At 34.8% G+C, this 16,575-nt stretch overlaps 1 protein-coding gene across 1 annotated transcript; it reads right to left on the bottom strand.

The window, feature by feature from the left end:
- Positions 1 to 6,315: 6,315 nt before the first annotated feature.
- On the bottom strand, positions 6,316 to 12,864 carry LOC120205013. The gene is made up of 8 exons (XM_039204971.1): positions 12,498 to 12,864; positions 12,265 to 12,405; positions 11,935 to 12,162; positions 11,387 to 11,594; positions 10,257 to 10,393; positions 9,679 to 9,759; positions 6,867 to 6,933; positions 6,316 to 6,797 (listed from the first exon to the last, which is right to left on the bottom strand). The coding sequence occupies exons 1-8, from the start codon at positions 12,803 to 12,805 to the stop codon at positions 6,498 to 6,500; spliced, it is 1,470 nt and encodes a 489-aa protein (XP_039060902.1). The 5' UTR covers positions 12,806 to 12,864; the 3' UTR covers positions 6,316 to 6,497.
- Between the last annotated feature and the right edge of the window lie 3,711 nt (positions 12,865 to 16,575).

Genomic DNA, 16,575 nt, shown 5'->3' with positions numbered 1-16,575 from the left:
AATGTTACAGTTATCAGAGACGAGATCGCCCCACAACAAACGCTGGAAGCCAGAGGGGATTGTGGTCCTCTCGTATGCATGTGCTTGGAGCGTTTGACGACAGGAAGTACACAGTTTCTACCTCCCACTGATAGAGATAGAGGTGCAGTAGGCTTGTGGTTTCGACATTTTATGGCTAGAGCGATATATGCGAGACGCTGCCTACCTGCATCCGCGTTATGAAAGTGTCCATAAATAATTTGTAAGTCAAATGCAAGTGTTGTTAAGTACCCAGAATTCAATAATAATTTGTTGTTTGTATGTTTTAGATGTGTAGAAAGTGTTATTTGAGCAAATGTTTGGTTTCTGCAGGTTAATCCTGAAGTGAGCTGCGTGAAATTGATGTATGGGTGCATAAACAACTGTCTGGGGTACACTTTTTTTTATTGTTTAATTGATTCTTAAAAGTCTGATTTGTTTAATTGATGAGGAAAATAAGAATTATTAATATTTTTTCTCTTGTTTAATTTGATTTATAAAAATTGATTTGTAAAAGTTGATTTGTTTAATATTGATGTGTAAATAATTCTTATTTGTTCTTGTTTAATTGATTGAAATGTAAAAGTTGATTTGTTGATTTCAATCTGCATCATATTGAAGGAAAAAGACCTATTGGAGGTACACTTTCACAACGCTAAACTCAAAATCGCAATGCGAAAGCCAAAATCGCAACGCGAAAGTCAATTCGTGTTGCGATAGTCTAATACGCTTTGCGATTTTCTCGTTGCGATAGTCAAATACTCATCGCGATAATCAAATTCGCGTTGCGATAGTCAAATTCGCGTTGCGATAGACAAATTCGCGTTGCGATTTTTGCGTTGCGATAGTCATATTCGTGTTGCGATAGTCGAATTTGCGTTGCGATTTTTGAGTTGCGATAATCAAATTCGCGTTGCGATATTCAAATGAATGTGTAATAAGTGATAACAACTGAACATATCATAGCAATGTTCAAACTCAAGTTACTAATACATGCCTAACTGAAAATGTTAAAAGTTTACACATAAAATACACATAATAGTCAAATTCGCGTTGCAATATTCAAATGAATGTGTAATAAGTGATAACAACTGAACAGATCATAGCAATGTTCAAACTCAAGTTACTAATACATGCCTAACTGAAAATGTTAAAAGTTTACACATAATACAACGTTTGCATTTAAAAATCACCTAAGTTAATAGTCCCCAAAAGGTGAAGCCGGTTGTGATTGGGATTTTGATTTTGATTGCGATTTTGATTTCCTTTTTCTTGACACCATATGAGCTTTGGATTTTGATGAGGATCCATATTTTGGTAGAGGAAAAGATGATTGTGATGGCACTGGTGATCCACATGTCAACCTTGTATGACCACTTTCCTTGCACCGACTACATATCGATCTCTTCTTCTCTTCACCCTTAGACGGTATACGATCGTGACTTTTTGGTCGGCCAGGTAGCCTTCTGTCCATGGCTGGTGGCAAAACTGTTTGTAAGTCATCTGGTATGTCCCACTCAGAAGGATGTGGAATAGGGTAGATAATCTCGGCATAAGTCTGTCGATATACTTCTGTAGTGTAGCAATCCATAGCGTATGCACTTGAATCATCTTGGTTTAGATGAAGAGCAACTTTTATAACATGCCCACACGGATAACCAGATATTTTCCATTTCATACAACTACATGTCTTTGCATTTAGATCGACAAGCCCATTTAAGTTATTATCCAGTACTTCAAACAAAGTGTTTGAACATGGTTCAACTCTCTATGACGTTGACTTCACAACACGTTTTGTTATCTTTTTTTCAGTCCATGGTGTAACACAATGTTCCAATGTTCCTGTAAATTTAAATAAATAATACTTAGTAAAATATCTGATAAGTTACGAATTTAAAGAAATAATACCTGCATGGTTTCTTTTCTTGTAGTACCACTGTTGAATAGAGGCTCGAAAAAACTCCATTAACATAGTAATGGGTAATTTTCGGGAATGACGACTTAGAGCGTTGATTGATTCTGCACTATTAGACGTCATGAAACCATATCTTGCTCCAAGTTGATGTACTCTTGACCATCTTTCAAACCTGACATCTTCTAGTGTTTGAGCACACTGAGGCAAAATACGTCTTAAACAATTTATATGCTTATTAAAATCCACTTCCCGATAAGCTTTTACAGTCTTCCAGTATGTCCATTTGTGATTTTTTATACCAGCAGACCTTGATTTTAGATTTCTATATAAATGAACACCACAAAGTCCATGAAAAGCATCTGGGAAACACCTTCTAACAGCGTTGTCAATTGAGTTTGCCCTATCAGATAAGATTATCAGATTGCTAATAGGACCTATACAATCCCTAAGATGCCCCATAAACCATGTCCATGAATCAGAGGTTTCAGATTTGCCAACCCCGTAAGCTATTGGCAGTATCCCATTGGTAGCATCCATGGCTACTGCTAATAAGTTTACTCCAAGGTATCGACCTTTTAAATGTGCTCCGTCAACTATAATAACTGGGCGCATGCAAGTAATAAACGAACAAATCTACAAAATCATATACACAAGAAATATAATCATTTAAATGTGAAATGCATGTAACTAACAAAAATGAGTCAACAAAATTATATTGATTTACTAATCGCAACACCAATGGCGATAAACAGTAACTCAAAGCGTCCATCTCTATCTGTTTTGATATGAGTTACCGACCTAGGTTTTTTCAGCTTTAAATTGTTACAATAAGCCGACAATTTGGCAAACGATGCTTCTGGCGACCCCCTCAACAATTCCAAGGCATAACATTTGGCTCTCCAAGCTTGAGAATATGAGATACTAATCTTGAATCGAGCATTCATGTCAGTCATAATTTCATGTCCCCGATATACCCTGCCATTCAAAAACATTAACTCAGCCAGAAAACCACCCAACACCTTTTTGTTTGCATGTCTATGGTGAGGAAAAACTTGGGTTCTTGAACATGTATGTTTATCAATAAAAGTCCTAACTTGAAACATTTCGCAATCTTTTATCCTCTTTGCAATCATACTCCACGTACAATTTTTGTCAATCATACACTTTGTTTCGAAACGATCTTTGCTTGATTTGTTAACTTTTAGTTGATAGCCATCTTCCACACATTTCGTATACAAAGCTATCTTCAAGTCTTCCTTTGTATCAAAACAATCATCTTTCTTGATACGAATAATTTTTGCATAACAATCAACTGCTATTTTTACCAACTCTTCTTCCGGTATCTGAAGTAATTCTGGCATATTCCAGTTATACTCCCGTGGTATTTTCTTCGGGGACTTTTCTTCAGGGATTTCTTCTTCTTCTTTTTCTTCTTCAGGGTTATATGAATTACATAATGGATGTTCAATATGTTCATTCACAATCGTAACTTCCTCCTCATTATCATCAACAACATCTTCCTCGGCAGCGGCTGTTTCATCATCAAAATTTGGGTATTGACCAATATCAAAATCATTACACGGAGGGTCTGTTTCTTCTTCTGAAACATCATCAAAATCCGAATATTGACCAAGATCAAAGTCCGGGTATTGACCAAGATCAAATTTCGAATACCGACTAGTACTCACAATTGTTTCTGTTGGCTCATCATCGTCTAACTGGTTAATACGAAAATCAGAATTTAGTGCTGAATGTTGATTGGGATTTGGATTAGGGAAAGGTTTTGGGTTTTGAGATTGTGTTTGGTATTGGAAATGTGGTGAAACAAAATTTGTTTGGTGATGAAATTGTGGTGGAACCATTAAATTTTGAGCACCATAAACTGGGGTTGAAAAACTTAGTTGATTACTACCCGCTACTGACCCAACTTCACTACTTCTAGGTTCAACAACATATAATGTAACATCATCTTGCGAAACACTAATGTAAGCAATGAATCGTTCAACATCTTCCTTGTCGGTTAACAAATAAACTTTACCTTTTCTCTGATAAGATAGCCTAAATCCACTTAAGGGCTCTAAATTCAATTTATTTGCAACACGTAACATTAGAGTTTCATAAGTTAACTTTTTTAATGACAGTTTTAGTTGAAGATTCATGGGTAAAGGCATATATTGTAAAACACCATGAACATTCTCCCATGACCCTCTAAAACACAAATCTATCTAAACATGATCAACATTAGATGATTTCATTATTGTAAATTAATTTACTAAACAAACGAGCAGCGAAACTAAAACCTGTTGCCGGATAGGGAAGGATGTCGTTGGATATAGGAACGGATGTCGCCGAAGAGAGTGATAGATGGAGATGGAATGAGTTGCGATTTAGGGATTTAGGTTATGAGTTGCTTCTGCTGCGTAGTTATATACCCAAATCATTTGTGTTGCGAAACTAAAACCTGTTGCGAATTTGAAATTCAGTGTTGCGACAGTCAGAATCGCGTTGCGATAGTCAGAATCGTGTTGCGATAGTCAGAATCGCATTGCGATAGTCATAATCGCATTGCGATTTACATATTCGCATTGCGATTTACATATTCGCATTGCGATAGTCGAAAAATCGCAACGCGAATTTGGAAAATCGCAATGCGATAGTCAGAATCGCGTTGCGAATCTGGAAACTGATTTGCGATACCGGAGATCGCGTTGCGAATTATCGATCGCATTGTGATTTAGTTGGTCATTTTGGCAAATCCAAAAAAAGTTGGTTAAAATCGTATATTATAAGGCATTTTTGGTCACTGAGGTTATTTTCTCTTATATTAATCTTAGAATGGGGCTTAAATGGTGGATGGGGGATTCAATCCTTGAACTTTAAGGAGTCACCGTATAGGCCTTTGCCACTAAGCGAAGTTATTTATTTGGTTTACAATTGTACAACTTTTTATATATTGTGTTTAAGGTTATTTGTCTCTCTCTCACACACACACATATATATAATAGTTAATAAAAAACTTAAAAATAAAAATAAGTTTAATATTTTTATTTATTTTTTAAAAATAATAATATATAAATTATATTAAAAAGTAAAAATATATTATTATTATTTGGAGAATCCAAATAATAAAATAAAAAATAAAAATAAAAATCTTAAAATTATTTTCATTTTTAAGTCTTAAATTAACTATATATATAAAATAAAATTTATTTATTAAATTTGTTTTAATATATATATATATATATAGAGTGCGCGCGTGTGTGAAATAACCTAACACACAATATAAAATCCAAATGAGTAGGACTAGTGGCAAAGGCTTGCCTAGGGACTCCTTAAAGTCCCTGGATCAAATCCCCCTAACCCAATTAATTCTTTTCTAAGATAAGTATGTTTTACCTTACACAGGTCGTGATTGGTGGGAAAAATTATTTATTTAACATATTAAAATTAATTAAATTCAGCTTCCAATCACTAAAATAATGACTAAATTGATAGTATGTGTGAATATCAAGGACCAAATATATAATTACGCCAATTTGATTAACTACTACATCATCACCATTGTTAAAAATTAATGACCAGTAGTTTGATTGAACCATTTAAATAATTAAATAGTCAAAATGAAACGTTTACCCTAATTGACGTGATTGATCGAATTGAAACGTTAATGGTCAAAATGAAAAGGGGCTATAATTTAATAATCACCTGTGTAATTTACCCTAATTGATAAGATTGATAAAAGAATAGTTATATTGTAAAAATAATTTATTTAAAATTTAAATATATTTTTGTATAAAAATATTTATTCTTTATGAGTTATTTATCAATCATGTTATAGTGATATGGTTAATAACATAGGGATTAAATTACTATTGTTGCGTTCAACAAAACTCCTACAAAGAAGCGGACCATTATTCACAATGCATGGCATTGATGTTATATCGATCAGTGATTTTCTCAGCAGCCTATATCCAAAGTGTTTTCTGATGCTTCAAGAATCACAGGGCTACGTCTAGCTTCACCTGAGCTGTCGTTGATTTTAGTCTCGCTTCTGAAATCAGACTCAGCTGTCGGCCTGAGTCGAATTTTGCAGTTTTCAAGTATGTTCCACCATGTGATTTATTGGAACTCCATCTTGAAGGTGTTCTTGCTTGTTTCGATAACGGCTGTAAGTTTTCGGTCGAAGAGGGAACTCCTAACATGAGAATTGAGGTTTTTAGTCTTTTCTTTTTTCTGGTTTTTGTTTGGTATCAGATAATGTTAAATGAGCGTTGCATTGAAGTGAATTGTAATTCTGTACGATGCAAAATGCATGACTATTTAATACAAGAATCACAGCAAACCGGTGCAGACCTGAGAGCAGCAACCATGAAGGCGAAGACTGATGGTACCAGCAGCAGCAGCAGGAACGGATTCAAGCCTTTAGACCCAGCAGGCAATTGGCCTTTTGACATGAAAACTTTGGTGTCTGCCCGCTCCATTGCTGTAAGCAAAGCAAATACCCAAAAAGAGAATTCTCTACTGTAATCCTACTAGAATCCCAATCCGAAGCCGAGCGAACTGCTCATCTGTTTTTGCAGCAAGCGCTTTCACATGGAGGAGGGGGCACACCAAAGACCCAATCGAGGACACTCAAGTATTTGGAGCGAAACACTTCCCTCTCCTGTTCATAGCAGTGCATTATGATTGCTGTCGACAAGCTAAATATGACCACATCAGCTCTCTTCAGATACATCGACTTCGGCAAATAGCCGGCATCAGCCATGCATGTGAAGAAGCTCTCTATTGCTCGTGCAAGGCAGTAGAGTGATATCTCCATCCGCCTACTTTTCTTCTCAACCGCCAACGCCAGCCCCGTCGGAAACTGCCCAATAACACAGGCTGGTAAGGAACAATTGAGAAACACTTCGATGAATCAGTAGGAGTCATTTACCGTTCCCAATGCTACAATTGGTATGTCACATTTTCCAAAAAGTCTATTCATCGTGCAAGTCCACATCCTGTTTCAAATTTACTGGTGTTAGCAAATAGCACAATGACAGGTGTGCCTGTTTTTAAACACAAGCAAAATATAATAGTAACTCATTTTACAACTAGGTCGATCTAGAAATATGTTGCAAACACGATAGCATCATAAAGAAAATAAAAGAGCAAATAATGCCAGAACACATCTTTCGAGCTGTGGCTAAAACCCTCTAATTATATTCAATGTCATATTACCAGCATCGAATCTCTAGCTTGACATAGTCGATGTTCAGAAAAATACAGTCGAGACAAAGAGCAAGGAATTCTTGCTCTTCTCATTCAGTGTTAAAAAGTGCCCAAGGCGCACCAAGGCGATAGGGGTATTATAGCCGAGGCACAAGTCAGGCACCTTATAAAGTGAGGCGCATTTTTTTGAAAATAAAAGATATATACAGATTTTTTCCAGTTGTATAGTCAAACAAAAAGAACAGATCTTGCAATGTAAACACCAAAGAGTATTCATCATCAACATTTTATGTATTAAACATCACTTCAAAATTATTTAAATTCAATAAAATTTTGTGTGATACGAATAATATAATTCTTTAAATGTTCAACTTCAACATGAAACAATCAAGGAGAATGTATAAATGCACGTGAAGCAATTAATCAAGAAAGAAATTTTATTAATTTAAAAAGGACTATAAGCTCAACAAAAAGCTTTTCATTTCATTCAACAAAAAAGATTAAATCAAATTATCAATAAAAAATATCTAAATTATATGAGAATTTAAAATTTTTAGGATGCTACCACACCCATCACCCCCTTTAACTATCCCTTATCAATATGCATAGTTATGTTACAAAGCAATTCTAATAGCTGTAACTCTCAAATCAGTAATAATATATATACAAATCATAAGGTGCTAAGAGAACACAAAACACATACTGCATGAGTGGATGAACCATTGAAAATATTCTCCTTAAGATATGTAACAAAATAGAATTTAAACATTATACAAGAGTCATGAGGAATGCATAATATACTAACACAAGTAAATATCAAATTCACAATACACTGATACAGATAAGATACTTTACAAAAATCAAAGCAGCAGATGGCACCATTTCCAAATGTGAAGTAAAATGGTTCAATAATGTCTTTAGCCCATCTTTAGCATAAGCATGGATTCGGGCAGTTGGATCCTCTAGGGTGAACCTAACCCTTGCTACCTGAAAGATTGGTTCATAGTCTCCCTGCCATCTCCTTATAATCCTAACGATGAATACTACTTAGTGTATAAAGGAGTGCACCAAGCATCAGCGCCAACTTAACAAGGGTTTATTGTACCCCTTTGGGTAAGGGATGTCTTTGACAAGGTGCATGCTTTTGCATCTAGACACGCTTTTGTCAAGGCATATTAACTCAATAACAACTTAAGTGTCCCTTCGGTTGCTTTAGTATTTGGTTCTCTTATTACATGCACCTTAAAAATAAGGAATAATGCGAATGTTCTTTAAAATAACGATCAGTAATATGGTTATGAGCAACTTTGTATTGAATATGTGATATGGTTTAGAGAGAAACAACAATGAATCAATAAATTAGGGCTGAACAAACGAGTAAGAAAGGTGGAACTTTAGAAAACTTAGGGTTAAAACTACTAGTTTCTTTCTACTAATTCAAAAAAATAATAAGAATAATACAGATGTAAATATTTTACAACTTATCTTATACTAAGGTAACGAATAAAGTTAATCCTAGCCCTAGATTGAAACCCTAAAGATAACTTATAATCTTAGCCATCCATAAGGTCTTATAAGTAATAAAATATTTCTGAAGAAAAAAAAATTAAAATAACTAAATCTCATGTGTCATTCCCCCCAACTTGGAAAATTCAACTTCTGCAAGCAAACAACAAATAAGCACAACCCAAAGAACAAAGAAAATGGAAAGGCGGCGCCTTTTTGCGCCTCAGCGCCTTTTGCACACCTTGCTGCTCCTGATCAAAGTCGCCTTGCCCAGGCCAAAATAGGCGCTTCACCGTAGCCTCATTGCCTAGGCGCGCGGCACACCTTTTTAAACACTGTTCACATTTAAGCATCTCAACAATCTACTCACTCGTTCAAGATAGAATGTCCCCTAGTTTTCTATTCAATGGCGAACATCTTTCCAAACCAATGATTATATTGAATGGAAGGATGTTTTATCCATGTTCATGGCAATGAAAACTTATGCAACTTAACGGGGATGTTTTATCCCTCGGCTTTACTTTCAAGTTTTTTTGCAGGAAACTATGAACAGTAATAATTACGATCTGTGTAAAGATCAACAATCTCGATGTCACGACAATCAAACTGAGCACTGGAACAAAAAGAAAAGACATTCAAAGTGTCTTCCCATGATAGAAGCACAGAATGACAGCACTGCTAATGAAGGTATGAAATTATAAGTCATAAAATGGCATGTGATCATGTATGTAGAAGTGATTGCTCATCACTGACTACTGAAATATAGTTCACCAGTATGAGATTCCAATCTTTGTAAGAACAATCAAAGTAACAAAGGAAAAGAACGGAAAGATTGGATGCAGAATTTTGATCAACAATAACTATGTTTTAGTTACTTCAATGGAACCAAAACTCTAAATGGCAGTCACTTACCATGTAAATTTTAAAATGGGAGAAGCATAAAATTAAAGTTAAAAGTAATTAAGAACTGCTGGTCATGGGGAACAAATAGACAATGCATGCCATAATAGAAACCACAGTACACTAACCAAGCAGATGAAGTGTAGGCAGATAAAAATAAGCTTGATCTGGCTGTACCAAGAAGACTCTTTCCTAATATTGTGTAAGGCCTGCATTAAGTAAAAAAGAAAACAATGTCAGACAATAATGATAACTTGAAGCGAGGGAGGATGGGAAGAAAGCAAAATGCTAGAAGAAGTTTTATAATAAAAACATAAAAGAAGAGCCTCTACCGATGGTTTTTCTGATGCTCAAATCATGAAGTCTTTAAAATCTAATTAGATTTGTAATTCTTTGTTAACCAAAATGCTATGAAGCAAAATTTTAACAAGCATACCAAAAACTATAGCAATCATGTCCTTCAACAAACTGAGTCTCATACTCTCATATCAAATTATAACACGAAAGTCAAATAGTGTGGTGACAATGGAGAGCCTGAAGTTAAAGGAATAGTGTAAAAAGTACAACATACAAAATTAACAAACTTTTGTTTTCTTCAAACAATATTAACAAAATCAGAATAAGAAAATGATTTTGTAAGTGAATATCTCACAAAATTTCAGCTAAAGTCTTCAGAAAAGAGAGGGCGAAGATCTAACGCTTTTACCTTTTTAAGAGGCCTTGACGATGAACTAGCAGTGTAGGAATCAAATAAACCGGAAGGTATACTGGTAATGATCTTTTATATGCATCATGAAAGAAGGTAAAAACATGTGAACTGCAAGCTTGATTCCCGTGTATCATCTGTAAATAGCTATGGGATTTAAGCAAGATTCTCAAAAGTAACAATATACTTTTGCCAGAACTTCAAGCATTAGCAACATGAGTGCGAATTCATTCTGTTCTGAACTTTCTAAAGTTATTTTATTAAGTTTAAGCAGAAATCACAAACAAAATGGTTCCCGCAAAAGAATCTAGTTTGTTTTAGCAATCAAGCAAATTGCTTAAGCGAGCAATTTAAGGGTCTTATGACAAAGAACAATTGCATATGAGATCTGCTCTCAAGGCTTATAAAGACTCCAAAGATGATCAAGTGCATTACATGGTTTTCAGAATAGAGAACTCCGGATGATAACTACATGATTTTAAAGCTCTCAAAAATGCATGAACTATATGTTTTTACATTAATTAATAATGAGTCGGCACATAATTCCAACAAGAATAAAATGCAGAGTTACAAGGTTGCGTCCGGCTGAAAACCAAACCAATTAAAGTCAAGGAGCCAAAAAAAATGCAGAGTTGCATATTCATGTTCTGCCACTTATGTTTCCAAATATTTTCACTCTTTCCTATTCCTGTTCTCGTTCTTTCTTTTTGTAATCTCTAATACAGCAGCATGAAGTAGAGCTTTTGTCGCAAAAAGGATCTTTATGAGAGATATAAAAGGAAAAAAGGAAATGAAAAGCTGAATGTTAATTCACATTACTTTTTCTTAACCTAGAACTTCATACTTAGCTTTCTTCAATTCCAGTAGATTATTCTTTTCACCATGCATCTAACTTACTCTTCTTTAGGATTGGAAAGTAAAGCGCCAATCTTTAACGATATTACTCAATATATGGTCTTAAATAATTAAGGCACAACTGTGAATTCTTGTTCATAATGTGGATGCTATGTAGGAGGTAAACGCTTTGCAAGTATGGTTTTTGTTCCAAAGGAATGCAGCTATGAAGAAACTATATACATTAATGCTACTTGGCCAATCAAAAGAAAAGGAGAAAGAAAAAAGGATCATACTGAACAGGGGATTTTCATGTTTGGATTTAATTTAACGTCTGCTCCTTTTGCCTTGTAAAATTTCTCTATTGCTTCCAAATTAGTGTATGGAAGGTCACTTGCATGCTCTTTTACACCTTGCAGGATAACACGATCCTTTCCGCAATGTTTATCGAGAAAGGACCTATATGAAGGGGCGGAACTCTCTGGCTTCAAAAGATAGGAGGACCTGAAAATATAAATGCTTCCACTTAAAAAATACACCCAAAAATAAAAGTACGGTCACCATTTTCTCAGGAAAATACATAGACTAATTTTCCCCAGATTGTGTTTTTGGATGCTATTACTTGTACAATTTGTAAAGCTACACGGATCCAGAAGGGAAAATTTTAGAGATCAGAAACTTAATCCTGAAGACTGGAATCCCAGGAGGCTTTAGTCATCTAGTCTATGTGGTAAACTCCATGACTGATAATGAATATGATTCATCAAGAAGAATAGCACTAAAGTTTAATTAATAGCAAAAATATACACCAACAACCAAGAGAACTTAAAAGAAAGTAACATACAAAATTTGCGAAGAAGACAGACACATAAGGAATATGTCGCCATGCTCCCAGGTGAGGGGTTTGCAGAGCTTTCCAAATTGTTTACTCTTTATCCCGCATCGTGACGCCAATACGGCAGCTCGCATGAGTATGTATATAGCCAAACTTGTATGCTGTGTGTTAAGCCCGGTAAGAAGCATGGAAGGACCTGCAATAAGTCCCGCTATAATTGCCCTCCACTTTGCAGTCCTGAATCGAAGTTCATCACTCCAAACAAGTCAAATCCAAGCTAATAATAACTTCCATTAATTCGATAAAAGATTGGAAAACTTTAAAGGTTAAGATCATTGCCTTTTATGGCCTCCGAGAGCAACAATAATTTCATCTACAGAAACGAATGTACCAGAAAATGTTCCGAGAAAAAGACCGTATCTAAGTGTCTCCTTGATCCCCACCATTATCGCTTCACTATCAGACAACGAGTCAACTTTTCTAAAAAAAAGGAAGTATTGCTTTAGAATTAGTAGTATTTTTCAATCAAATCAAAAGAGATTGATTATCAAATCTATTTGCACGATAATTACCTTGATTTTCTGCGCCGCAATCGTGCTAGAATCGAGAAGAGAGCTAAGCCACCCCTAATGCCAGCTCCGATAGAGAAGCCTTTAGCTGAGACCACGACCAATCTCCTCAACTTGTCCGAGTCGGTCAACGGAATCGCACCAGAACCAAGCGTAGAGGAAGAATACGATGACGGTTTCGATCCGTTGCAATGCGTGCAAGTCTCATCAACCAATCTCGGGGTGGCGCCGTCTTCGAAACCACCATTCTCGCCGGAGTGACTGGAGAGTCCGCAGGCACAGTTGATGGCACCGTCGGCAGACGGCGACATGGTGGTCAGTTGAGATTTGGAGCGGAGTTGACGAAGCTTACAGTAGAAGCTAAGGAACAATAATCATTACTTCAACCATTTAACATTGATAGCTATAATTAATTATATAAAAAATATTTTTCAATATTTGATAATTATAATTGATTTTTTCAATATAATTCATTTTTTAATTCATTTATATTTTGTAAAATATTTTTTTATATGATTTTTAGCAAATTATTTTATTAACTTTTCATTTTAAAGTATAATAAAAACTCTTAAAATAATATTATTTTATTTATTTAATATTAATATAATATTTTAATATCATTTTAATGAAATTTTTTAATAAATACGAACCAAACAACTTCGATAGAAAATGAATTGTTGTTAATCCTTGAGGTCTCGTGTTTGATCACCATAAATACCAAGGGTGTAAGGCTATGAGCGATCAATGTCAACTAATTAAGAGTTTATATTTTAACATATATTGCATCGTACTTATCCTTGATTAATCTAATTGTAGATGCTCGTTTTGTCCGAGCTTATAGCAGATTAGACAATTCGAATCAAGCCCAACATGATATTTAATCCAACACATGCTCAGTTGGATTAGGCCACTAAGACAGGCAGTTTTGAGCAGGAAAAGAGAGGGAACGGTTTGTAGAGAGTGGGGGGTATTTTGAGTTATCAAAAAACTGTAAATGGAGGGGGAGGTCAGTTTTTTTTAACTACTGGAAACCATCAGAAAGGGGATACTTCACGGGGACAGAACCAAAAAAAGAAAAGGAGGAGAGAACAAATAGAACAGGGAGGAAAGGATTGTAATTTTTTTTTCGCAACTATTGGAGAGCAATAGAATATGGTATCCCAGTTTTTATTTGATTCACCATTTCTGATGAACAACACATCATTATCGTAAAAAATAAAAATAAAACACCAACAAGAGCAATCAACAGAAAAAGAGACAACAACCAATCGAAAACAGTGAAATCAAAGGATCTTCTTCCCCTTCATTTTTTCATACAGAGCTACAACAGATTTCTTTTTCGTTTTCCCTTAAGCAAGGTAAGTATTAAAACTCGTTTTTGTATATGAGGTATTTCTTTATATATAAAAAATCAGTGGAAATTTCTTGAGATATTCGATTTATTTTAAGTTCTAGTGCATGGTTATGTGAGTGTTTTGAAATATAAGTAAAATAAGGGAGGAAGTAGGGTCGATTTGGGTTAGCTTTTACCTCTATAGTTGTCGTGAGTGTTGGATTAGGAGGGCTCGGGCTTCATCGAGGGTTGCGAAAGCGTGGTGGTCTGCCGAGCATCGACGAGCTGTGGGATCTTGGTGTACATCCACCGTTCGTGAAGGGAGATAATCATAGAAGAGAGCAAGATGGCCATGGCAGCCGTTCGGTCGAATGGAAGAGAAGTAGAGAGGAAAGGAAGAGGAAAAACGGCTGAGGGTTAGGTTTAATATGAGTTTAGGATTAGGTTTAGTTTAAAGTAGGTTTTATGTTAGGTTATTAGGGCTAATTACTTTAAGGTCACTGCGTATGCCGTTGATTTCCATTTTAGTCCTGAAGCCGAGTATTGTTTGCTTCGTAATTTGGTCTTTAACTTTTATGCACATTTGATTTTAGTCCTAAATGCTAGGGTATTTATTTTCTCTTGTTTGCATATCCGGTCTTCTAGTTTTGCATGTTCTATTTTAGTCCATTTTGTGTGTTTAATTGAATTTTGCAATGATTGTGATTCTGGCTCATTACTTTAAAAAGTTTCTATTTTGACCCCATTATTTATTCAAGTTAATATCTTGTATTTTTACGTTTGGTATGTAATTATGTTAATATTTTTATTTTAGTCCATAGATTTAATTTAGTCATAATTTAGACTTTTTTAAATTAATTCTTTAAATTTAAATTTATTTTAACATAGTCCATTCTTAGATTTGTTTTTAAGTTAGTTGTTTATTCCTACTTTGCATGCTTAGTTTAATTTTATTTTATTATGGTCCTTCATGGTAATTTTGAATGTGAAATCGAGTTATTAATAGCATGTTTTATTGTATATATTGTTTTATTCTAATGTATGTTAGTGTCGTAAATACATATGAATTTTATTGTTTTTTTTATCTATAAGAGTTAGAAGTTTGTTTGAGTGCATGGCATATTTTAATTAATTTTGTTTTTGCATGACATTATTTTGCATAATATGCATGATAGCTTCATTTGCATAACTCGACCATATTCATAATTGGATTAAGGGTAATATATTTTTAATTTAAAATTATTGAAGTGGGCAGTCATAACTGATTTGAGGTCCGCTTTTAATGATTTTAAAATAAAAGTGTATCCCGAAAGTGAAACAAAAAATTGATTTGTCACCTAAAATTCGGGAACGAGAGAAAAAGAAATGTTCGTTTATTTAAATATATCGAGAAAAGGTTGTTATATCTTTAAGATCTGGTCTCGATATTTGTAAATAATCGAACATTCTTTATCTTTCTAAAATGACTTGGTAATTTTAATTTAATTCGTTTGAGTGTTCTTGAATGTTTTTAATTTTACATTTTTGTTTTATGGGATCAAAATTCAAATTAACTTCGAATTTGTAAAGTTCATTGCAAAAACGTTAATTAATCGATTAGGTACCGATTTAGGGCGTTGTGGGGGTGCTAATCCTTCCCCACACGTAACCGACTCCCGAACTCGGATTTTGGTAACGCAGACCTCAATTTGTTGTTTTAATAAAAATTAATTTTTATTTAAAATAACAAACATTTTTGGGTGCCCAATCACACCCTAATCAAAGATTGGTGGCGACTCTTTGAACTATATTTTTTCGATCATAAAGGAAATCTGAATTTTTTCGAAACGAGAGGTTTTCAAATCACATTTGTTTTTAAATTAAAACTCAATTGAAAGAGGTAAATTAAAAATTAATGTGGTTTTTAAAATCTCACCTTTTCACCTTTAAGAAAAAATCGTTTCGACAGCTTGGCGACTCTGCTGGGGACTTTTTTTTAGAGAGTCAAGCCGATAGTCGATTAATTAATTGTCTTTGCAATTGAAAATTACAAATTCGTTTTAATTTGATTTTTGATCCCTTGTTTGGTTTTTAATAAGTTTTGTTTGTATTTTGATTTCTTTAATTTAATTTGATTGACAATTAAATAGTTGTACTGATCTGTTTGCTAATGATTTCAGAATAATTGTGTGTTTTGGGAATTGATTTTGAGTGTTTTTATTGTTTGTTTTTTCGCTTTTCCTCACACACTGCACAGCTGCATTATCATAACATGAGCTAAAACCCCGCTCCGTCCTATTTAAGTAGGAGTGAGAGACTATGCCCTCGTGTGGTTTTCACCTCCGCATGGGATAGTGGATCGCTCCTGGAGCTCACGCCTTATGGTCCTCGTGATGGTAATCACCTCCGCATGGACATAAGGAGGTGTGTTCCCTCGAAAATGAACTCGATTCCCTAAAGCCTGTGATGGGCCAGGATTGAGGGTTCGGCAGCCCAATGGGGCACCGGCATGGACAATTCGAGAACCTATTACTTTAGAACCTAACCCGACATATAATGAACATAGAGCCTGAACTTAGGTTGGACCAAACCCGAACCTTAAGAATCCCGTGAGGAGGGTACACAAGGAAAAGCTTTTTTGAGTCATTTATTTTCGTTTTTTTCGAATAAATGCATGCGAACTAGATATCATGCGGTTAGGTGTATTTTTTGAACAAGCATGCGAATTAGATATCATGCGGTTAGGATTTATTTTTGTGGATAACAAAA

The sequence above is a fragment of the Hibiscus syriacus genome, unplaced genomic scaffold (assembly GCF_006381635.1).
Source record: "Hibiscus syriacus cultivar Baekdansim isolate YM2019G1 unplaced genomic scaffold, ASM638163v2 tig00011871_pilon, whole genome shotgun sequence".
In the NCBI taxonomy this organism is placed as follows: domain Eukaryota; kingdom Viridiplantae; phylum Streptophyta; class Magnoliopsida; order Malvales; family Malvaceae; genus Hibiscus; species Hibiscus syriacus.
The sequence above is the reverse complement of the archived record's forward strand: the minus strand, read 5'-3'. Positions and strand labels throughout refer to the sequence as shown.